The 26622-nt window shown below is 33.4% G+C and overlaps 2 protein-coding genes across 8 annotated transcripts in view; both read left to right on the top strand.

Annotated features, from left to right (window-relative positions):
• LOC128237372 (microtubule-associated tyrosine carboxypeptidase-like) overlaps window positions 1-25354 on the top strand; it is a 32429-nt gene extending 7075 nt beyond the window's left edge. The window contains exons 1-8 of one of the 7 annotated variants that reach the window (XM_052952850.1): window positions 11396-11592; window positions 14036-14515; window positions 15058-15208; window positions 16355-16523; window positions 17348-17515; window positions 17901-18184; window positions 21223-21291; window positions 23215-25354. In XM_052952850.1, coding sequence (XP_052808810.1) covers window positions 14100-14515; window positions 15058-15208; window positions 16355-16523; window positions 17348-17515; window positions 17901-18184; window positions 21223-21291; window positions 23215-23241 — 1284 coding nt within the window. In that variant the 5' untranslated portion in view covers window positions 11396-11592; window positions 14036-14099 and the 3' untranslated portion in view covers window positions 23242-25354. Of the gene's footprint in view, window positions 1-4675; window positions 4753-11395; window positions 11593-13637; window positions 13830-14035; window positions 14516-15057; window positions 15209-16354; window positions 16524-17347; window positions 17516-17900; window positions 21292-23214 lie in introns of those variants that run through there. The other 6 variants (XM_052952845.1, XM_052952849.1, XM_052952844.1 and 3 more) reach the window with 6 other exon arrangements.
• LOC128237370 (arginine/serine-rich protein PNISR-like) overlaps window positions 1-26622 on the top strand; it is a 142967-nt gene that overhangs the window by 94996 nt on the left and 21349 nt on the right. The window lies entirely within an intron of this gene.

Below are 26622 nucleotides of genomic sequence, written 5' to 3'. Positions count from 1 at the left end.
CATGCAACATTAAACTTACAAAACTTAAAAAGTAAACAATAAAAACAATTTTGCTACGTATATTGATTACAGTTGGTAAAAGTCTTACATTATTTTAAAAAGCTGCGATGGAAATAGCTTCTGCCTTTAAGAATATGTATATCTGGGGAAAAGGTATATAAATAAGTATGGTGTGCACATGGAACCTTTTAAAGGGACTCGCTCATGGCACCAACATATTTTTTTTTACAGAAAATACATCTAAAAACATCCAACTAACTTGTTGGAACTAGTAAAATCACAAAACATTATATAAAAAAATGTATATGTGTCAAACGATCGAAGCGAGAGGAAAGCGTTTTGTAACACCAATAATACCAAGAATTCAATGTGAACTCCTGTTCGCTGACCCTTCAAAGGCAGTAACATTTATTGATACATATATGTCCATACATATGTGGTCAGTATACATTGCTCGTACATTGTATGTCTCCCTTTCAGTGGCAGTAAGGCCTAACCGGCGTCGTGTCTTTACTGGGTTTGTCCCTTCAGTTTCCATTGTATTATAAATGTCATTTTTAAACAAACGACCAACACATATGAGGGGTACTGAGAGCTTTAATACTACTACAACTAACTACAGCTCCAAACTAAGAGTAAGCGCGCACATAATAACAATATAAGAAACCCAGATAAGGGCAATTGACAGTAACTGATAAACGAGAATATTTAATAGCATAACAACACATATCACATTAATAGTAAATCATAAGACAAATGTGAATGAATGAATATAATCTTCCTAAGCAGCATGATAAAACAACAACAAGTTTTTTAAAGTAAAAAGTAAAACATAGAGAGAGGTTGGGTGGGAATTTTAACAAGAATTTGATTTTAGAAGACTATATCAGTCGATATTATTGGCGATTTGGCGATTTGTCACAAAATAAAATGTGCAAATATGCATCAAACGCCTGAGAAATATAATTATAAAGTGTTGTTATTTTTTTAATCAATTAGTTACTTCAATGTACAGTTCTGGAGTCATTCAACACAGTCTCCATCTATTATAACAGAGCTGGTAATTAACTTTTGCTAAAACATAAGAAATACAAAATACAAAAACTGAGAAAGCCTGTGAGTTGCATTCCTTTGATAATGGAGTTTTAACGTTACACTAACTCGACTTGATGCCTTCAGATGTTGGTATTCCGAAATGAATATTACACTGTTTTATGTTTTACGAAAATATGTAAGGATTGACAAATATGAAAATCTAGTCAGCTACGCGCATTTTTGCGCTATGTTTTCACTCTTTTGATGACTTTATCTGGTGTGTTGTGAAAGCAAACTGAAAGCCTCTACCGGCGCTCGACAAAACACGAGTGCAGCGGTAATTTGTCTTCTAGATTCATTACGCCTGGAAATGTCTGCTCGGGGCTTTGTTTTGACAAGGGTACTATGTGACAGGAGCCGTATTGTGATGTGGCGGGCTGAATTTGAAATCCAAAAACAGACCCGTGACAGGTTCCTTGTAAAACAGACAGAGTCCTTTGGAAAAATCGTAATGCATTATTCAGCGGTGGCCTACTGAAGGCACTGGTATACATACGATAGTTAATGCCAAGTCCATTCTTTTGGACATACAACTATGTGTTGTCGTTGCTAAAATACATGACATCAAACCGTTCTTAACATTTCCAGGATTTAATTGGAAATAACAAGATGGCGTTTGAAGGTTGTTTTCTATTGAATTATTGATATAGAAATAGTCGTGGTTGTCTTCATTTTTGCATCAAATGAACGGTGATTTTCAAATAACCGACTGCATTTAAAATAAATGAGCAAATGATTAAATGTTGTATTAAATTAGTAACGAAATTTAAATGAGGTCAAGAAACTGGTCACACACGGCTTGGAAAGATATCTCCCATTACTGTATAACTTCTAAAAAATGACTCTTAAGGGAAAACTTTGACACTGAGATGTTTTACCAAGAAGTTAAGAATGGCTTTGTATGAGCTCAGATTTTCGTCACTAAAATCACATATTGAAACAGGCCGATATGCACATAATAGAATTGATAGAGCTGGTCGTCATTGTACCTCGTGTAACGATATAGTAGATGAATACCACTTTGTCATAATATACCCTGTGTATAACAATATCTGAAAGGTGTTGATTAAGACATTTTATGTTAGAAACCCAAGTATGTACGGGGTTTTCGACTTAAAGCTGCACTCTCACAGATAAACTGTTTTTACGACTATTTTATTGTTTGTCTTGGAAAGAGCAAATCTTTGCGTAAATATTTGCAAAACGATGATAAAAGAATTGCTGACAAAAGATCAGATCGCAGGTTTTCATATTTCCGTTCGAAAATTAATTTTTTATGGTTTAAACCGTTACTAACGGTTTAAGAAAAATGCATAAAACGTCAATTTTTTAACTTAAATTATATAAATATTGATCTATTTTTTGTCAGCAGTCTTATAAAACTAGTTTCCATGCAATTTTGCAAAAATTGGCTTGTTCCAAGGCAAAAATAAGTTGTCAAAACGTTGAATCTGTGAGAGTGCAGCTTTAATGGAATCGCAAAAACATCGTCATAACAAGAAAACAATTTTTTTTCTAAGAAATTCTATGATAAATGATAGGATTTAGATTGTAAAGAAATATATGAAATTAACCTCGCAAATACCTATTATTCTGTTATTTTAGATATGTAGCATTTACTTTATATTTCGATATTTATCATTTGTATTTTTGAAACGTGTTTCTTTTCTCTTTGTTTTTTGTATGTGTCTATATTTTTCCTTGTAATATGCCATGACATTGTATCATAATAAACATATTATTTATATTATGATGCATATCATGTTTGTCAAGAAATTGGTATTAACCTGTTTACGACAATAAACAATTATGTCTGTCTGTCGACTTATGCTTACAGTTCATTGTTAATTCTTGGAAACGTCAGACTCCTGTGCTGTTCATGATTGTATAGCAGTGTTCACACGTATACACATGATTAGAATTGATAAAGCCACACTATATGGTCCTATCTATCTCCAACTGAACTCTCAATTATAGAGTTCCTTAAAATCTTGTATATTTGAATTTTTATGGCATGGAAACGTGTGCTAATTACTTGATACGCATGTTATATTTGGACAGTAGGCCGTTAGCGTCAGCAGATCTGACCTTTTATGTGATTCAAGTAAAAATGAGCGCAAACGATTTATTTAATAAGTGTAATCACTAATGAAAGTACTGCAGCCAACTGTATAAACCTGGTTAATTCTTTGGTAAGAATAAAGTTAGCATAAACATTTATTGTTAATATACAATGAAAATAATAAAGGCGATAGGCATTCGCCTTGACGTACACCTAAATGACTTTCAAACACTGCACCTAACTCGTTTTGGTGTTTAACTCTTGAATACACATGATTATACATAGACTTTATAACTGAAAAGAGATTGCCCCGTAGTCCTAAAATATAAAGTTTATACCACATATTATCTCGTACTATATAATCAAACGCTTTTGTAAAATCAACAATAACACAAAATAACTGCTTGTTTTCATTATGAACATGGTTAATTAAATTTTGTAATACAAAAATGTTATCAACGTTACTCATTTTAGCTCTGAATCCAGCTTGTGCCTCGATATATACATGGTAATATTCAGCCCAAGTTGAAAGCCGACTATTAATAATATTTGTGAATAGTTTTCCCACAACACTTAATAATGTAATTCCTCGAAAAGTTCCAACTTCGTTTAAATTTCCCTTTTTATGTATTGGGACTATATAACCCTCAGTCCACGTTTCCGGAAAATACCCGGTTATTAATAGCTTATTAAATAGCCTTAAAAGAAAAGACGATAGTCTATGTTTACCATATATCAAAAATTCATTCAGTATCCGATCTGGACCAGCACTTTTCCCCAAATTCAAATTCGAAATACCTTTAACTAGTTCAGAAAACATTATCTTCAATTCATTTTGTAAAATAGTATTATTAAAGTATAATATGTCTTCGTCTGGCTGAAAAAAACTATCATTATGATCATTAATTGCCTGAAAGTAGGCTGTAAACGATTCAAACGATATATTTTTAGGAGTTCTATGAGTTGTTCCATCTTTTAATAATTTCCAATAATCTTTTGCATTTTTGTTTTTAGAATTTATTAATTGATTCGTCCGCTTATTCATATTTAGGTAGTTATAACTTCGAACGTTACTTTTATAAACACTTCTCGCCCGAATCATTATAGCCTTATTTTCCTCGGTTTTATGTTTTCTGTAATTATTTAAAGCAGTGTAAAAAGACTTTCGTTCGTCTTTACGTCTACGAGATTGGGCTTGGCAGCAATTTAAGTGATATCGTTTTGTCAAAAAAATGTATTATATTTTTTTTTTTATCTTATTATCATTATTATATTGTATTATTTTTATTTTTATTTTTATTATCATTTTTTTTTTTATTATTATTATTATTATTATTATTATTATTATTATTATTATTAGTAGTATTATTATTATTATTATTATTATTATTTTATTATTAATAATACAGTTCATTTCTAGTGGCCGGGTTTTTGAGACTGGGGACCGAATATCAGGACCCGGAATCCGTAGATTAGTATTTGTCTTAAATGACGTCACGCTTAGAGACCGCGGTATATTTACAAATGGCGAACACGATTTAGCTACATTATAAAAACATGTAAACTAAGAGGACCAAACTGTGGACATAAAACGGGTATGAGTTTGTACAAACAAAAGCATCTTACAGAAAACAATGTACATATAACAACATTGTATTGTGTGATATTTGCAATTGCTTTTTTATCGGTTTCTCCGCACATTGTCATCCTATTTCGCGACTTCTCATTTTTCAGTATTTTTCTTGGTAAGCCACAATAATGAGCGTTAAGGGAGAATGATTAATCATTTTGACATTTGTTATTATCCCTGTCACGAGTCTGCCAAGTATTCAAAACTCCTCAAAGAGTGACATGCATATAGGTGGGTTAGTTATTTAATTATAATTTAAAATGTATTCATGTCTACTTTTAACAGTGCTAAATAAATTTAAAATGCACATTATATTTATAACAGCATTTCCCTTAATGTTATGATAAATAAGTGTACATGTGTTGTTGAACTGCTGATGCAATTGTTTTTTTTTTATTTTATACTTTTTTGTTTCACTGATTTTGCCGATAAAATAAAGCAGATGTCCAAAACAGTGTATGTGAAGGAGTTAAATGCCTATCAAAAAGGGGTCGTGCTAAACTGCTGACCGATTAGCTGACCATATAGGAATAGAAGAGATTTGCTGACGAATTGCTGACCATATAAACAAAGAAGGTTTTTTTTTAGGTTTTTCTGTTTGTTTTGTTTGTTTTTAGTGTTTTAAATGTTTTACTGTTATATAAAATAATTAATTGAATTGACGACTGTTCTTTTTTGTTATTCCAAGAGCGTTTCGTTGCAGATAGATGTCTTTTTATCATTAAAAGATAGAAAGAAAAGTGTCTACATCCAGGCCACACCACGTGGAGGCGCTCTTAGCATGGCCCATTTTTTTTGAGTGAATGAGCTAGTGAGTAGTGATTGATTGATTGATTGATTGTGTGAGTGAAAGAGTTATTGATAGTGAGTGATTGATTGAATGAGTGCTAGTGAATAAGTGAACAAAGCATATGTTACAGTGTGCTTGATGAATGAATATTGAAAGATTCAGTTAAACAAGGATTGATTTGTTGATTGATTGATTGATTGATGTTTTTTGAAATCATTTAGAACATTTTGGGCATATGAATTCAACATCTACATGTGATATAGACTGGTGCTTTTACGCAATGTTTATGAAATCATTGGGAACACTTGTTACGCTGTACTTGATCACCTAAGGCCTAAAAAAAAAAATTTGTTTGGTTAGGGTTACATCCTTTTCAATAATAGGTAGGGTAGGTAGGCTTTTTATTTTTTTATGCCCCCAAAGGTGGGCATATTAAAATCGCACCGTCCGTCCGTCCGGCTCTGTAACTTTCCCTTGTATGGACAGATTTTAAAATAACTTGCCACATGTGTTCCACATACCAAGACGACGTGTGGCGTGCAAGACTCGTGTCCCTACCTCAAAGGTTAAGGTCACACTTAGTGTTTATTCACAATGGAGTGCTGCATATAAGGACATAAGAGTATAGGTTGTCGTGTCCGGGCTGTAACTTTCTCTTGTATGGACAGATTTTAAAATAACTTGCCACATGTGTACCACATACCAAGACGGCGTGTCGCATGCAAGACCCGTGTCCCTACCTCAAAGGTCAAGGTCACACTTAGTGTTTATTCACCATAGAGTGCTGCATATAAGGACATAGAGTATAGATTGTCGTGTCCGGGCTGTAACTTTCCCTTGTATGGACAGATTTTAAAATAACTTGCAACATGTGTACCACATACCAAGACGACGTGTCGCGTGCAAGACCCGTGTCCCTACCTCAAAGGTCAAGGTCACACTTAGTGTTTATTCACCATAGAGTGCTGCATATAAGCATAGAGTATAGGTTGTCGTGTCCAGGCTGTAACTTTCCCTTGTATGGACAGATTTTAAAATAATTTGCCACATGTGTTCCACATACCAAGATGACGTGTCGCGTGCAAGAACCGTGTCCATACCTCAAAGGTCAAGGTCACACTTAGTGTTTATTCACCATAGAGTGCTGCATATAAGCATAGAGTATAGGTTGTCGTGTCCGGGCTGTAACTTTCCCTTGTATGGACAGATTTTAAAATAATTTGCCACATGTGTTCCACATACCAAGACAACGTGTCGCATGCAAGAACCGTGTCCCTACCTTAAAGGTCAAGGTCACACATAGTGTTTATTCGCAATGGAATGCTGCATTTAAGGACATAGAGCATAGGTTGTCGTGTCTGGGCTGTAACTTTCTCTTGAATGGTCAGATTTTAAAATAACTTGCCACATGTGTTCCACATACCAAGACGACGTGTCGCGTGCAAGACCTGTGTCCCTACCTCAAAGGTCAAGGTCACACTTAGTGTTTATTCATAATGAAGTGCTGCATATAAGGACATAGAGTAAAGGTTGTCGTGTCTGGGCTGTTACTTTCCCTTGTATGGACAGATTTTAAAATAACTTGCCAAATGTGTTCCACATAACAAGACGACATGTCGCGTGCAAGACCCGTGTCCCTACCTCAAAGGTCAAGGTCACACATAGTGTTTATTCACAATAGAGTGCTGCATATAAGGACATAGAGTATAGGTTGTCGTGTCCGGGCTGTAACTTTCCCTTGTATGGACAGATTTTAAAATAACTTGCCACATGTGTTCCACATACCAAGACGACGTGTGGCGTGCAAGACCCGTGTCCCTACCTCAAAGGTCAAGGTCACACTTAGTGTTTATTCACAATGGAGTGCTGCATACAAGGACATAGGGTATAGGTTGTCGTGTCTGGGCTGTAACTTTCCCTTGTAAGGACAGATTTTAAAATAACTTGCTACATGTGTTCCACATACGAAGACGACGTGTCCTGTGCAAGACCCATGTCCCTACCTCTAAGGTGAAAGATACACTTAGTGTTTATTCACAAGGGAATTCTGAATATAAGGACATAACAGTGTAGGTTGTCAAGTATGGGTGGTATTTTTTTTATGTTCAGAGGAAATTTAAAATAACTTGCCATATGTATTTGACACATAAAGACAAGATCAACTTTTCATGTACTGACCTTGTTCGTAGGTCAATGTCACATTTGGGGGCATTCGTCACATACTGTGACAGCTCTTGTTTATTTTATTTTTTTATTAGGCTTTATATAAGAATATCATTTTCCTCATTGGAGAATGGTGTTAAAGCTATCTTCTGTATAAGCATTTAAGGTTTAAACTACATATTGAAAAGCAATTTAAAAAAAAAAAAAAAAACGAATTTTTTTATTTATTTTTTTTATTTTTTCATTATTTTTTTTTCAAACTGACTATAAAAACAGTAGGGTCGGCGCCTCTTCCGTAGGTAGGGTTGGGTAACCCGAACCAAATGTATTTTTTTTTTTAGGCCTAAGCAGGCAGGTAAATTACACACACAATATTTTTCTATTGAAATTATTTTTTGTTTTTTTTTCCGCCTTCCACTGATTGTTTTTGTTGTTATTGGGAATTCGGACATCTCTTGATTTTCTAAACTGAATACTAAATGTTCTCTGAGCTTTAGTGAATTAAATATTAAGTCAAAACAAGGCTTTTTTTGAAAACAGAAAGATGTAGCGTGTGCAATGGCATATAATCCACAGTCTACTGCATTGTCTTGTTTTTGAACAGTAGGTACAACGACATTAATACAATCTTCTGTAGCTCCATAAATTTGTGATAATTGTATTTTAAGCCCATCTGGGACAATTTATTCATTCCGCCGTTTTTTTCCTAAGCTATTGATAAGATATATCTGGTTGTTATGTTCCATGGATGTTACCCAATGGTCTTTGTGTGTATGATGTATTTGAACGGAGATGTCCTTGCTTGATGGTTCAAATGAAATGTGAGTAGCACATATGCTTTTAGATTTATCTAACTGTGGAACTTTTTCCGTTAATTGTAACCCCACAACTGAGTGTCCGAGCAATGATGTGATAACAACGCGAAGTAGCCGGACATGTACAGTGTAATTTCGGCTAGTTGTTAGTAGATTTGATTCAAAATAATTTAAAAAAATTTCACTCCAGTTCAATTTCGTGTCATTAAAGGTGTTTTCGAATAGTTCTTTCGTTTCACATTGCAAATGAGTTTTAATATTTGACTAATATATTTTTTTGTCATCTTTTGTACCACCATTCTTGGACAACCAGAATTTTATATCACTAAAAATGTGATTCCAACAATTTACAACTGTAGCATTATCCAGTTTGTTTTCAAATGCATCGAATATGGCCTTTTCTCGGTCCGAAATGACAGTCACGTTCATCGAATTCAAATTTGGAATTATTCTTTTTAGAATTTCGACGAAGGTTTCATGGCAGGTTTGAAAATTCCTCTCATGCAACATGAAAGCTATGGGTAAAACAGGATTTCTTTGAACATTGGATGTTGACTTGCAACAGTTGATACATAGAAATCACCAAGATTGAATGTTGTGTCATAAAACAGTTCTAAATGAGAGTCCTTTATTTGTATAAGCTGTTTGACTTCATTAAATAGTTCATTATTTCCCACATTAAGTTTTGAATTTGTTTTAAATTCCTTGGTGCACTTACACCTTTTAGTTTAGTTTCTGGTGAAATTTCCGGTCTTACTTTTTCAAGAATTCCTTAAGGAGCATCTTTAACGGTAGTTGCTTGTTTTATTTCAGATATGACTGACGGCTTTGTACATTAAACGGCCTAGCATTTCGTACTCTATTTCCATGTGGCAAGGACTGATAGGCACCTGAATTACCGTAATAAAAAATAATATGAAATCACCATATTTTATGCAAACTAATGTGCCAAAAATAGTGCATGTATTGTACTTCTGTAGTGTAAAAGCCAGTTGCCCAGTTGGTAGATTACCTTGCTAGTGTTCCAAAAGTCAGGGATATGAGCATGGAGGTAAATGCCAGAGTCGCAGTATACTAGCTTATTGAACCAACAGTTATGTCATGTTCAGAAAATGCAATCAGTTTAAGAGTGAAACTGAAAGTACAAATTTCTTAATTAATGTTCTGCACTTACAAATTTATGCATTGTCCAAATGTGATTTATTCAATATAATGCTGATGTTCCTACATAAAAACAATTAATATGCTTTTTTTTGTTTATGGTTAATCTGAATTATAGTGGCACAAAACTGGAACATTTTTTGCTGACTTTTATAAGCTTGTCAAGCCTATCCCCACATTTATTCATTTACAAGCATTGATTTCCCAAGGTAAAAATGAATAAAACTTTTCGGGCTTCTTAAAGTTGTTTGTATGGTGTGGATGGTTTTCAGGCTTGTATGATTTTTTGATTGTGCATAACAATAATAGAAATTTAGGCTAATGGCTGAACATCTAAATTTATGTGGCAGTTTAAAATTCATGTCATGAAAAACAAATGGCTTGTTATAATGACAAAACATCATCAAATTTCAATAAAGAGCTCTATTATTGATAATTATAAACATGTGAAAGAAAAGGGGCCTATTTTGTCAAAACTGTTGTTAGTGTTATTGAATATTGAAATATTTTAGGCTTTTATGTACAAAATTATGTCCAAACGAGGATCAGTTTCTGTTAGTTGTTTGTTTATAAAAGTAAGTAAAATAATTAAATTTCAACAAAGATTTAAAAAATTGCTGAGAGCATAGAATCTGTGAGTGAGTCCCTTTTAGGTGTTACATATTTTAGACCTGCCAAAGTAAATAATGACTGTTGATAAAGCGGTAACCAACCTTTGCATACTACAAATATTCAATTTTTAAACATTCGAATATCGAATTTCAGTTCTATTTTTTTCTATAACAAAGCATTCAAATCAGTCCTGAAAATAGGTTAGTATTGGTAAAGAAATTACAGTCTAAAGGCAGTATATCAAGTTCTTATTCAAATTTGTACTGATAAGTATTTGGTATGCTTGATATATTACTGTATAGATTTCATATATATATATATTTTGCTATTAAATGACACAAGACAATCAATCATTGCTGGGAATATTAACTTCAGCAATTTGGGATAGTATTATCATAAAGAACAATTACAAAGTAAAACAAAATCCTTTGATTTTATTTATTTTTTAATGATGATGTGGATATTTTTATGTATGAAACAAGATGTTAAAAGTTATGTTTTCAGTATCAGTTTTTTCCCTAATATTGATTTAAATTATTTAAAGTGATTGGTTGGACTGTTGGTATCATAATTAAACATGCACAAATTCATTTAAGTATTAGCATGCTTATGAGAAGTTATTCCCTGAAATATTCTAATGTTTAACTGTTTTATAAAATTTTGTACACTGCTTTTTGGCACTATTTATGTGAACTGTCTGTAATTACATGTTTTTGTTTGTTCATTGAGTAACTGAATACTTGCTAATAGCCCATTGCATAATGCTCCCCCTTGTCATATTTAGGTATTTCTCTACATGTATATCATATTGAGCTCATACAGGAGTGTAAGATACATTTGTGATATAATTGGCATATTTCCCATATCATACCTCTGTACAATGAAATCGCTTATGAGGACATTCTAAATTTGTAGATCACTAGGTGAATGCATGGTTTATGTATTGAACATGTACCACAATTGCACAGTGTTAAACATTTGCACCTTAATTATTGTGATTGCAAAATGTATTCAAATATCTGGGTATTAAAGCCTGAAGTCATTTCAGGTGTCTCCAAGCCTAACAACTGATCTTAAGAGCAATTATATATAAATATGGAATGTTTCATTAATATGGATGGAAGATATGAACACTAAGACTTGAAGCTACTGGTCTGAACATAAGATACATGGTTATAGTGAAAGGCTTGTTTTGAAGATCAGATTAGGAATGTCTTTTCATAAACGTTGCGTCTTTTCATAAACGTTGCCAAAATTGACTCAGGTAATATATAACAGTAACTTTTGGATTTTAGTTCTTTCAATGTAAAAGTAAAAGAAATGTTGATGAATTTATCAAATTATGTTTATTGTTTAATACTGTTAAAAACTGTATGACAAAAACCGTTTTTGTCCCAAATCGCCTTAATGTTTTGAAGAGTTTTTAATATTAAAGAAATTTGGCATTCATGTTATAGAGAAAAATAAACGGTTAGCAACAAGGTGCATCTCTGCTTTTTAAACAGCACTGGGGTAATATTTTAGCTTCTACATACTAGTAGCATTATAATGAAAATGCTAAGATACAATTAAATCATTTCACTATATATATTTCAAAATCATTTAAGTCATGGGGGTGTTTGCTTCATTACTTGGCACTGTTTACAATATTGTGAAGCAAGTAATGGAAATCGGATTTTAATGGGATTGTATTTCTCTTATCCTTAGAGCTCAAACTTACAAAAAACTGATCATCAGATTGTGGACTGAAACTGTGTGACAGACTTATGCTATATATTGATATGATTTATAACAATATCTCTGCTCTTGGCTAATAAAGGGTAAACCATTTTAAGAGGCTTTTCTATTTTGAAATTCTGTTAATCAGTTAAGCAGGAATGAGTGTATACATCTTAAGGTTCGGGTCATATACTGACTATACACCAGATTGGCACCGAAAAAGTTTTTTTTCTGTAACATATCTCAGGACAATTATTTAATAAAATGTTTTACTGTTTGATTTATCATAATTGTAAAAAATACCTATATGTAAAAAAAATTGCATTCCATTGTTGTATCCACTGCGAAAAATGAATTAATTGTTAACTATGTGGTACTTCAGTTAGTTAGTTTCAATGCATTGTACACATCACTACCAAGTTTATGTCAGATTTCGACAATTTTCTCTTTTTCATCATACGGTGTATAGCCCCTTTAAGAAAAAACTGGCAGTACTAAAACTCTTCACCCAGGACTAGAATCAAAAGATTTAATGACTTAAGTACAAATATAAACGAGGACTATTTCGGTTAATTACATGGTGAGGTGTAAATTAAAAGTCATTTACAATCAATATAACATTGCTTGTATTTCATAAATGCCTACCTAATATACCTTTTGTTCCACTTATTCAGTTGGAAGTGATTGGTGATATTGAGTGATTAGTAAAGTGATCTTTACTCTATTGTAGATTAGATTAACTTGTCAAATATCATTTAAAAAGAATCAAATAGATTTCCATGATTTATATTGTAGGTATTTCTCTGGCTTTTGTTGGTGTTGGTTTTGGTTCAATGAATGCACTATTGTCCATATAATGTCTCTTTCAATGATTGTTAATGTTAATTTAATAGAAAAACAAAGGAATTCTATGATGGAAATAATTGACATGAGTAAATGAATGTGATTATCATCTGAAAAAAGGAACTTTTATAGGAACTAACCTGTGATAAACAGACCAGGATAACTCATCGCAAGCGTAAGTGCCCAGATGAGAGTGATGTAGTATGGTGATATAGGCCATAATAGATGACTCTTCCTCTCATCTAAGAGGTCCAAGGGGACATAATTTCTTTTCCAAGGGGTCATGGTTTGAGCGCTGTCGGTAAGTCAACCTCTCATCCAAGCCAAGGGGTCATGGTTTAAGCCCTGTGAGTTATTCAATCTCACATCTAAGAGGTCATGGGTTTGAGCCTTGTGTGTGGCTCAGTCTCTCATCCAAGAGGTCATGGTTTGAGCCCTGGTGGTGGCTAAGTCTCTCATCCAAAGTTCACAATTCAAGTGAAAAATATTTTTTGTATGATTTATTGATTTTCTCAATGCTTGATACATCCTTTGTGGTATCATAGTAATATTTGCATGTACCATAGTTACATGGACCTTCTTATTTGTGTCCTCAAAAGGAACTCTATTAGTTTTCCTTGAGGTTTTAATAATATTTATATTATCAGACTTTTCAATAAATCAATGCTATGAGGAAGCTATCTTTTAGATATATCTTTGACAGTTCACTGCGGTGAACGTTTACAGACTGGATATTTATTGGATAGTGTCTATACTTTCTATTATAAAGATTAAATCACTAGGTTACTTTATTTACCCTATATTGTTGGCAAATATATGATTACAGAGTGTCTTTATTGGAAATAGAACATGAAAAGTAAACATTTAGTTGTCGATAATGTGATTATTTGTTGCTATGTAAAAATACAATGTTCATAAATCTCATGAGGAAGTTTCAAGGTAAAATATGGATTTTAACCTAACATAGAAATAAATCTGTGCTTGAAATGTAAAAAAAATGTAACAATTTTTGCCTAGAAATTAGAGGTGTTTAAAAAATTGCCTATCACAAAATATAAATTTATGGAAATTGGAAGCATTCCTATATTTGAAAAATTGAAATCATAGCCACCAAAATATTAATGTCATAGATGTTTTGTTTCCAGGAGGGTGGTTGAAAATGCCAGCCTAGGGTAGCCACATGATGTCGATGACTAAACTAGCATCACCATGACCAAGAAAGTTAGACAGTGGCGGGGAAAGGCTCGGACCACTGCCAGTGTGATCAAGTCAGTCAACAAGGACACTTTTGCCAGTGCCATCTGTCCGACCAATGTTGAGGAACAAAAGCAGAAGTTCCTCGAGTTTGGTAAAACTCCGGAGTTTCAGCACCGTGGTACAGAGACTGAGCTTGAGGAGATCTACTCAAAACCGCGGTCAGAAATCCGCTTTGACCTGCTTGGAGAGGCATTACACATACTGAAAACAGTTAAAGAGAAGTACGGGGATGCCGAGAATTACTATTCAGAAATGTACGGTGAGAAAATTAGCAAGGACGAGGCTACGGACATTATTGTGGACTATCTAAAAGAGAATCGAATTGACGGGCAGATGACTGTGATCTGGTGTTCAGACTTACCATGCAGGTAGCATTTCATTCTTAATCAAACTGTTTTCAATCTTTATTACAAACAGGTTAAGAACTTTCATTTAATAAAAAAGAAGCATTACGCTTGACTAATAAAGGCTTATGATCATTATTAATGCTTTGCAATCTGTTTAACTGTAGTTTGTGATGCTTGAAGCTTGTCTTCGGAAGTGTCAAATCATTTTCAGCTTTTCATTCTAAATGACAGGGAAAAAGGATATAACTTATGTCTTTTCAACAGCTGTGATTAATGTGATCATACACATCATTAGACATAGGAGTAAGATTAATTTGTTGATTAATAAGCAAAAAAAATCTATTTCAATATCTTTTGGATTTAATTAAAGGTTCAAGAAACTAACAGGGTGTGGAAAAAAGAAGAAAAAAAGTATATATATCAGGGAAAAACTACCGAAATTGTCATATTTCCAGTGATTTATATATATATATTTTTTTTTAAATCTGAGTACTCATATCAATGAATTCCCCTAATTTAATGTTGACACAGTGATATCATGTGGTTTTTTGTTCTACTGCTAGTGGGCGGATGATGTGGCAAGGCCCCCATGTGAAGTACAAGCGTCCCGAGGCCCGTAAATACTCCATGTGGATCAAGGATTCCAAGGACAACAACTTTCTCCGACTGCACGGGATTCGCTGCCTGTCTGACCACGAGATTGGCACGCACTTTGTATCCTACCATATAGCGGAATGCATTTTTAACTTACAAAGTTGTGGTTAAATTAGAGTTTACTTTACTGTATTTAAAATATAGATACACACAATTTTATTTGAATATGTCTTTCATAAAGGAGAAACTAATATTTGCACTGTTGGCTGAAGTGGTCAATACTCTAAACTTCAGTATCTAATATTGATATACAACAATTTTCTGAACATTTATCACACCGTTCACATAGCCTTTGACACGGTTGATTCCTGTAATAAAAAAAGAAGATTATGTACGTTTATAGGTCAGTAGTTTGCCATGTATCAGGTAACTCAATGTCATGGGTTTAAATGGAGATATAAATTGTATTTGTCCCCGTTGATAAATTTTAAGTACTTGCGTTCTATAGCCAATATATCTGCTGAGTGTTTAAATCCCAATATTTAAAGAAGAACCTATTCATGTTAACTGATTAGTTTCAGCTTTATCTAAAATGGTAAATTTACAATATTTTATTTCATACAAACCATGTGTTTAAAACCATTAGGTTTATGCAAACACTGACAGTTCTAAAGGTCAATTTATGAAAATGATTTGTGCATTATTCTATTTAATATGTCATAAAATCTCTTCAGTTAAATGTGTTGCAAAAAAGAAAATTAGATCTAAAGATCTTTATTTATCTAAATCTTAAATGCATTTGAAACTATCTATACAAATATTTAAACCGATCTTGGCAGTAATAAATTCTAACCTATTCAGAATAAAAAATATAATTAGTATTTGGTAAATAAATAAGGGAAAGCATTAACTTGCAGACATAATACCCACATGTGTATTTGTATTTTAAAATGTTTACATTTTTAATAAACATTTTAAATTCAATTGCTCAACCTGTAAAAGGGCCTGACGAAAGAAAAAGAGACTTATGTTTAACATGAACTACTTCTAGATACAAAATGTATGTCAGAATTTTATGCCTGTAGTTTTCTGTATTTGTGATAAGAATAGTCCTAAAAAATGTTGAAATTTAGTATGCAAAAAATAATGACAGTATAAAGCTATACGCTTATTTACCATTCAGTATCAAGTGAACATACTTTTTGACTTGAAAAATTGATTAAAAGATAAATAAAGATATATAATAACTTCCTTGACCGGATCCAGTTCCGTTCCTACAATGACGGTTTACAGCCGTGGTTTGCGGACCGTACACGGTTTGGGTTACGGGGACTTTCCTGCCTCGATCAACTACGCAGTGAAGAAGGGTTGGCCGCCATTAACACGATTCTCAATGCCAAGGTCAGATATCTGTGGGGACCGGCACTTCTCTATTGTAAGTTATTACTTGGTTCTCATGGTTATATCCTGTCTTAATAAATGGTTTGTGGTCCTCATTTCTTCCCTGCAATTGTCAGGTTAGTGCAGTGGTTAGCGCACTCGCTCATCACCAGGGATCAATTCCCGGCCTGGACACATGTGAGTTTGGTTAGTTGTCACCAAGCCGGACAAATGGGTTTTCTCCAGGTACTCCAGTTTCCAGCACAACACAAGACCATACTCTCGCGCAACATCATGTCAACGAGAGTGACTTGGTATAAGCTATCATAGCTCTTCCACAATCGTTGTAAAATAAATAATGTTTAAACTTAATTCTTCCCTGGACAAAGCTTTCAAATTTTTACACAAACACATGTATCTGTTAGCTGGAAATGCATTTTGAATTTATGGATTTCAACTGGTGTTCAACTTATCAGTGGTTAAAATATTTTGAATTGGCATTCAAAATAATGATTTGCTTATGCCTAAAGTATAACCTTATTCCCATTTTTATTGTAAAAGTTTGTTTACATAAACTGAGTCACTTACTGTTATTTAACATAGACTTTGTGACTTACTGTAAGTTTAGGTTATTCGGTTAGCGCAGTTGTTAGTGCACTCACTTTCACCTAGGCTCTATTCCCGACCTGGGCGCATGTGATTTGGTTTGTGGTCACCAAGTCGGACAAGTGGGTTTCCTCCGGGTACTCGTTTCCCCCACAACACAAGGTCACGTTCTCGTGCAACATCGTGCCAACGAGAGTGATTAATATAAGTTGCAATAGCTTGTTTCACAATTGTTGTGACGAAAAAAAACCTGTCAGTTTATTCCATCAACAGACATAGCCTGCAAGGCGACGGAGATGACTTTCAAGCAGTTGTTTGAACATCTGTCCATCTATGTTGCGAATCCGGAGTGGCGCTGGCGTCACTGTGTACGGGTCAAGCGAGGCCTCCTCAATCCAAACGATATTGGTGGCTATGGGAAAGACCAATGCTACTTTGAAGGTAAGGGTGCATGTATTTAATACAATGTGTTGTTGTTATTTTGTTTTTGTTTCAAAGCAGAAACATGAAAAACGAGAACATTTGAGTACACCCCAAAACAGTTTTAGATATTCACATGCAGCATTTTATACATGATTCTGAATTCATAGTGTAAATGCTTAAAGCAAGTCCCATAACCCTGGCTTGAGGCTCTTTAAAGATTGAAATATGAAAAAATCATTGGCATCCTCTTTCGATAATTTTGTTAAATATGCTCCAGGCCAGTTTCTTACTCATTTTTGAAAATTAACTGGATTAACTTCTTCATTGGGTATCTCAAGAATCAAATACATAAATATGATAAATGTCAAAAACATGTTAGAATGTAATCTTGCATGTTTTTCAGGGGCAGTGGAAATCCTACGAAATCTTGACAACATTGACTTCAGGGTAATGATGAGTGGTAAAGTTTGTTGGGATGAAATATCGCGAGTGAAGAAGCTAGCCAGGCTAGAATGTATACAAATGCCTGCATTTATGCGAAATCAGGAAAAATACAAGAAGACGTTGAAGCAGATTGCTCACATGAATGGCCTGCACATGGATCATGCAAAGTTCAAAGCACCATTAGCCTATTTACGCAGGTTGAAGAGGGGACGAAGAATAGGTGTGGTCGGAGGATCGAAAAAGGTGAGAAGAAAAGGGCGAAGGTCTAGTGTTCTGTCTCTCTCTAAAGGTCTGGGGTCTAAGGGGGAGATTGAGGGGTCTTTTGGGAACTTGGGGTCAGATAATGATGATGATGTTGATGATGAGTCAGGTCAGGATTCTGGGAGTGATGAGGGTTTCTACTTTCAACAGTACAGCCTACAAGGGGATAATGACCGGGAACAAGACTTCTTTGAGAAGTTGAAGAAAAATGTAGGAAAGAATGGGGAGGAAAATGAAGTCACAAATAATTACAGTAATTACTACAAAAGTTTAGTCAATAATTTTGAGAATTTAAAAAAGGATAAGAAGCAAGAAGAGACGAAAGAAGAGTTGGTTGATGCTGAGGTGAAGTCATCTGTCATTTCTTATAAAAAATCGACATTTGAAAACAGAGACTGGGAAAATGATTGTGTTAAGACCCAGTACCGATGTGTAAGTCGTGCATCTGTTCAGATGCTGCTGAGTCTTCCTTCAAATTCTTTAAACTCTAGGAATCGGAATTCAAATGCTGAAGATGTGGAGTCCATCCGACCAAAGTCCTATATCCAGAGACCACTGTCAAGCTTTGTGCCAAGTCTGGTTCAGGACGATGAACAAACTGCAGATCTCTCTAATTCTCAGGTGCAGGTTTTGTCCAAACCTCCGTGTTTGCCTCTTTCACGAATCAGCCCACTGAGCACAAGTATCACATGCACACCTGCCTCTCAGGAGCACTTGATTCCCAAATCTGCCAATCAAACCTGCACAAACTCTATCGCAACCCAGCAATACAACCCCTCTAATGACTATCACACAAAACCAGGTGCTAGTGATTGTCACACAAAACCGGATGCTAGTGGGTTCCTCTATCAAGATAATGATGTATTGACAGATGACATGATAAAGGTTAATGCAGGGAACCAGGACTGTGACCTTGGACAACCTTCACAATGTCAAGGTCAGCCTAACAGCAGCAGCAAGCCAAAGCTCCTTCACAGAAGAGTGAAATCTGCTGCTAACTTACTACCAAAATTCTGAATAAAAGTTCATATCCTCATGATTTGACCATTTCTGTCACTTCTAGGAATGCCCTTAATAAATCAATGTTTATCCTAATGAGTCAAAAAGGATTTATCTGATTTTGAATATGAAACATGCACTAAATTTATTCAATTAAGTCTCCATCTGTATACAGAAGGTTGAATTTTGATTGCATTTGGCAAATAAGGTGTATAACTAGTTTGTGAGGAAGTTTTTATGATAATAACTGTTTAAATTGTCACTGTCTTGTTTTAAAGGCTTGTGATACAGGGTTCACTCGGTATGAGCCAATGCTATTTTTCTCAGTTTATGATATTTTAGGTCACTTTATAATGTCATTAAAGTAAGCAGATGTGGTTGCCCTTGTCCATACTGTGTGGGGTCAACATCATTATGCTTTCAATTCCTACCATATTCACAGGAGCTGCTTGGTCAATTTTAAATAAACTTCACAGAAATTATCCTTGCGCTGTTTTTTTTTTTCAAAGATATGAAATAAACTTCGAAGAAGCCTTAATAAATAGGTAGTTGTCCACAACTTCAAGGGTTAGTCACAATTGGTATCTTCATTGTTTCTTGGTCATCAACTCCATTCCCAACTTCATGCCCTTGTTCACTTAGAATGATATTTTACAACACTGGTACTCGAGTGAGCAATAATGAACCATTATGGACGGCTTGTTCCTGTGATATTTTAAAACACAGGAACTCGGTTGAGCAATAATGAGCCATTATGGACGACTTGTTCCTGTTAATTTTTTATTATGAATCATGCAGCGCTATAAACAAAAAAAACATGTGATGCTTTGTCCTCATGTATTAGCTACATTTGTCCATTCACCGACTCACATTTAAGGCCCTGTGTAGGCTAGGAGTTGTTGTGTCCAGATTTATTTTACTTGTCAGTGAACAAAAGTAATCATTAGTCCAAATTTGAAGTATGATATTAAATAAATATGATTGAGACCTCATGAAGTGTGCAGCAATAACGATCTTGGAATTTGTGCATCCAACACTGAACACTATGTTCATTCAGTTTTCATAAGAAATATGCAATCTTGTTGTACATGTAATTTGTCTTTAAGTGTAGTGTACCTGTTATGTGATTGCCTGTTAATTAGGACTAATCAACTAAGTATTAGTAAGGTACTGTTTTAGTCTGTTAAAGTTTGACTTGTGATATTTAAAATCATGTGCCAATTTGTTGATAGTTGCATATAACTATGTTTTGATGAATAGTTAGTTACTCTGTTATACGAGTTGTAGTCACAATATTATGTGTATCATATGTTTATATAGAATCTAAATGCCATACATTTTAAAGTCTATATGTAATGTATACACCATACATGGTCAGGTTTATATGTAATGTATACACCATACATGTTAAGGTTTATATGTAATGTATACGCCATACATGGTCAGGTTTATATGTAATGTATACACCATACATGTTAAGGTTTATATGTAATGTATACACCATACATGGTCAGGTTTATATGTAATGTATACACCATACATGATAAGGTTTATATGTAATGTATACACCATAGATATGAAGGTTTATTTATAATGTATACACCATACATGTTAAGGTTTATATGTAATGTATACACCATACATGGTCAGGTTTATATGTAATGTATACACCATACATGTTAAGGTTTATATGTAATGTATACACCATAGATATGAAGGTTTATTTATAATGTATACACTATTCATGTTAGGGTCTATACCATACTAGTCATATACTCTGTATTTTGTGTTTTATTGTATTTTGCATGAAAGAAAAAACATTATTAAAAATTAAATATTTCAAACAATTTTATTTTTTTGCCATTTTTAAAGAAACAAGAAATATATTAACTCCATTGGTATTTTCTATCATTTAGGGCCATTAAAAAGGCATACTTCGTTTATATGTTCCTTTTTGAGTTTTTCATGAATTTTTACTCATACAAAATAAAAACTCGCGGCTGGATATTTCTCCATTCTAGGACAATTGGCTCATGAGTTTTGAGCGTCGGCTTTTTGTGTATGCACCAAGCCCAAGAGACTCTTTTAGGGTAAGAGATGTAACTGCCGTATGTTTTAACATGGGGTGTATATGTCTGTGAAGGAATTATTTCCCCTGCTTAGTATATTTTAGTTCCGCCATGCATGTACAGTGTAATGCAATTGCTTATGTAACATTGTGCTTCATGTTTAATCCATTTTTATTTTAAACTAATTATAAACTAATTATTTTCATTTTTTATGGAGGAAAGTCTTGATTTTGAATACCGGTAATAATGGCTATTGTTAAACATAAGCTGCAGTAGCTACAAGTGTGTGAACAGTTTACACAAAACTCAATGTTGGTAATTGCACTCTTAGAACAGTTGTACACTACATTTTGAAAACACTTCCATGTTTCATATAATTGCACTGTTCAAATTTATGTTAATCCTACCATTCTTTGCTTAATGTTTTATGCTAAAAACATCCAGATATTGTAAAACTACGTTGAGAATGAATTATTACACAGTTTATTTTCTATTCATTTAATTTCAATTTTATTTTATAGGCTTTAGACCACAGAAACAGTTTATTCATGTGCATATATACATATACAGACACAACACATGAAACCAGATCGTTACTTTTGTAGAAAAATATTTTACAATAAATATAATCATAAAACATTGGAAAAGTAAAACGTTATTTATTAAAAATGATCTTATCACCTGGGATGAACCTTGCTACATTATACATTAGAATCTAGGGTAAAATGTTGTCTTAATACTTCATCAAATATTCCTATTATTTCCTCATCAGCTATGTTTACTCTACACATTGTACTACTTTATCCAATGCAGACTATTCAGGACATTGCACTCTTTTCTATTACGATCGGTAAATAGTGATACACTATTTCTCTTACGAAGGCACAGCATTTGAAATAACTTCAAGTAAGAGAAAAGCAATGAAAATGAAGTTAATTTGAAATGCACAGTTACCTCTATTTCTGAGTGCACTATCTACAGACTACATATCTGAGATGGGTTTTTGGTGTTGTTGTTTTTAATGTCTAACTTTATGTCTCTAAACCACTTGCTGTGCACATTTCAGACAGAAAAAAAGAAAAGTTGTCTATTGGGAGGTAACAAGTAAATTAGAGCTCTGTAGATGCTTCGTAGTAAAACTTTTTATGGAAGTCTCATTTTTTTCCACTTTTAGGTCAAACAGTTTTTTGAATTTGATTTAGTATTTGCATTTTTCATTGGTTATGGTTGAGTGAATTTAATTTAAAAAAAGATTTTTCTGAAGAATAGATTTGTTGATTGGAGTTATCTGGATAAACTGAACAAAACTGCATGCATGTTCTAACACTATTATCAAGCATTTTGTTTCATAAACTAAAATGTCATTGCAATACTGTCTTCACTGTGCTTTGTGAGTTGTTATACGGGTCGTTCATCCTCGTACGTCACAAACTTTTGTGTGGTCTTCCACTGCAATTATTTTGACTGAAGTTTTTTCGAAACTCAAAATAAGAAGCAAATTGACTTTTACCTAGTAAATAATTGTTAAATGAAATGTTATTATATTACATTTGCACATATAAATCAAAACATTTTGATTAGCAAGTACAATGGCTGAAATGTAAATGTTTATATATCAATGTGTATCAATATCATCAAGTTTTAGTTTTGGGTAACTTAATTTTCTTTATGACAATTTTTTTATGTCAGTGTAACACAAAGTTTTAGAATTCATATTTCATTTACACTTTTCAGTTTTCTTTGTTAATCATTTTAAAGTTACCCAAAACAGAACTTTAATGATATCTTTTGACTAATGCTGCTTAACAGTTACAATTTACTGGCATTTGTCACGGTAAAATTGGTAAAATTTGTATAATTATGATAAATTTTGTGACATTTTAAAATTGTATCTAAAAGATTACTGATGACGCAGCATTGATGCGTATATTATTTCTATTCCAGGGTTGCGGTTGCTGGCCATTTAGATAAACCATGTGAAACTAACTGTCACAAGTTTGTATGTGACATTTAGACCGGTGACAATGCCTAAAGTAAATTGGTAACTCGCCCAATACCTTACCTTCTAATCTTTTGTTACCACATAATCAGAATACAGAACTTCTTATGGAATTTTACTGTAGGTTATACTTTAGCATATGTAATACACAATGGGCAGATGAAAATGAAACAATTTATTGGAATTCCTGTAATTCTTGAGTTCTTTAAAGAATAACTGTGTCTTATCTCTCTTAAAATTCAGTAGTCTTTCTTTGCTTTAGTCTTAGCCTTAGTTTAGATACATGAGGTCACCTTAGACAACTCTGGGTTTGTGTGTACATTATAGCCAATGACCAACTACATTACCCATAATAACATTATTAATAAAAATCATTTATTGATAATAATCTTAATACAGTGTTGTGATTTCTAAACATTTGATAGAAAATGAGAATACAAATGATTGAATAGGATTTTGAATGCTGGTTACATGTAAAATGTAAAATGAGTGTTATTTTAAGTGATGTTCTTATGTGCCAACTAAGTATTTCTAATGTCATATTTAGTGTTCACCGCCTATATTGTTTATTTCTGGTAGATATTAGTTGAGATTATGTGCCCTAGCTTTTCTCGAATGAAGTGCCAAACCATCGTCTTTAGAGAGGTTGCGATACATGATACATGACAATGCGTGCGTGTGTGTGTGTGTGTGTGTGTGTGTGTGTGTGTGTGTGTGTGTGTGTGTCCACATTAATGTTTAATATCCACTTGAGTCTGAATAGTTGTTTGTGAAAATATGTACTTACAGATTAGCTGAAACTTGTATTAATCACTTTCCTTATGCTTGGTTACTTAAACCATAACGAAGTGAAAATACATACTGTAAGAACTACTTTTAAAATCAATAGTAGTTATTTCCCTTTGATCAAAACTGAGTACGTCACTTTTGCAACAGCAAAGCAAATTATGTTTCAATGAATTTCATAAATTCACTGTTACATTATCTATTTAGTATCTTTGTAAACTGTCCGACTTTGTTATGCAAACCTTACAGAAAAATCCCACAACAATTAACTAATTAATAAACTAAAATACCCCACCATAATTAATCTAAAACTCTTCAAATGTTAACAAAAAAGCTTAGTCTTCATGAACTCTTTAGCTGAAAATGAAACACCTACATGCAAATCAGACCTGAATCTCTGACATAGATAATGATTAAATACTATAAAACAAACTCCAAAATTTGGAAAACTTTGATAATCCATTTTGTTTATTGACCTGAGTATGTTATTCAGTAAATGGCGACCAGTGTAATTTTGGTCATGTATTCATGCACTGTTCAATTTAATCTGTTTGTACATTACCCAGGACCTTTTATTATTTAGAACATAAATGCATGAATCAAAATTAATTGATAAATGTTTTTAACATGTTTGAACTGAAGCATGAGTATATAATTACCTTCGGCGTAGTCTACCTCATAAGTGATTAAAATTGTGGGTGAGAAGCGTTCCATGAGTGTCAAAAACCATAACAAAAAATGCCACTTTTATAAAACACACATTAGTTGACAGGGTCCATTGCCGTATCATGACAAAGAGACAAACCAGGATTAATTTTATAAATTTCCTTCTTATTTTTTAGAATGACCAAATTTCTGTGATATACTGTGATTTGGTTGTTATGTTTGCGATACTTACTAGTTACTAGAACTTGCACACAATATTTTCGACACCGATGACATGACTTCTTCCTAGAAGTGTTGATAATGAACAGGAAACGAATGTATTGTAAAAGTTCTCTATTTTCTTGCGTTCTGATTTTATATACACTATATTAAATTTTAGAAAACTCAAAATATAAAATGGAATAAATGAATTATAAATAATTCTTAAGTCATTCAAAATATTGTGCGCTAGTTATTTTAGTAACGTAACTGTTGGACATGACTGTATTTGCTGGACATGTATTTGTTTGAATTTGTATTTATTTATATTAATTGTTGTAACATGTTATCGTTGTTGTTTTACATAGTATTTTGTGTTTTTTTATTATATATTTGTTACAATAGATGTTAATTTTTTAGAGAATTTATTTTGTTACTAAATAAATCATAAAACATTGTTTGTATCTTCTGTTGTACTATGTGACCTAAGCAAACAAATGCTTATCAGTGGTACATGGCTTATTACTGATACAGGGTATCATGTGAAAGCTGTCTGTTTGCAGCAAGGAGAATCTGTACAAACCCTTGTCTGAGATTTCCATATTTAGCACTAGCTTATCAATTTAAGATAAGCCTATTGCTTGAAGCAATGTGTTCTCATAAATTAGACACTATGAAAAATATCGCTACCAACCGCTTATACATAATTAAATTTACAATACTGAATAGTCAGGTTAGGTGAAGTGAGTGCAAAACCTTGATTTGAAATGTTTTAGGTGTTAGGGTGTTATAGCCCCTGATTGTGACCTTGACCATTAAAGGTTGTTCCTAAAACATGCACGCTGCATAGTCCCTACATGTTGTGAATATCTGTGTCTCATTATATTGGTTTTAAAACCCTTGAATTGGTTAAAAGTGACGATTAATTGCAAATAGAGCATTTAAATTTTTTGAAGCATTAAATGATAGTGGCTTTAACTACGCCCCAAACCATCAAGTGAATTTCAAATGAAGTGCAACACCCACAGCCTGTTGATAGACTTCACATTTCAAAGAAATCCACTGCAGCCACCAGGTATTGGGCATATACTCTTACGTATCAAGTGGAGCTAACTACTTAAGAGGCGGGCTCATGCCCTATATACATTTTGTATTGGTTCCACTTCAACAGACCGGTTAAAATGCAGCTGTATTTTATGCTCAAACGGAAAGCTTGGTGAAAAACAAAACTAAAAATTGAAACTGATTGTTCAATGCTGCTGTTGGGGCAGTTAAATTGAATATCTTCCGTACAAAATGGCAATGCTTAGCTTAACTATTAAATTGATGAACACTATTTTAAATATATTCGCAAACAAAAGTTATGGCAGGAAAAAGCGCTGCCTAATCAAAACCTTTCACTTTAGAAATTTAGGAGTACAAATGCTCTTCAATGTTGGCACATTTACTGAATGAAGTGAACAGTTATTTGGAAAGCATTCAATCCAGTTAGAAATTAATGGGAATGGACAAACACATGGACAAAATGGCAGATACTAGTAAAATGTTGTCAGCTTTCCGTGGGTAAAAAAATCCAACGATCAAAAGTAAGATAATTATTAAATGTAATAACTGATATTGTTCAGAAGATGACAACTAATACATACTTATTTACACAAGGTCGTAATATGGCTTTCTGCTGAAAACAGCAATAAGAAACAAGG

Source organism: Mya arenaria, chromosome 6 (genome assembly GCF_026914265.1).
Source record: "Mya arenaria isolate MELC-2E11 chromosome 6, ASM2691426v1".
Lineage (NCBI taxonomy): Eukaryota > Metazoa > Mollusca > Bivalvia > Myida > Myidae > Mya > Mya arenaria.
This window is presented reverse-complemented; position numbering and strand designations above follow the sequence as displayed.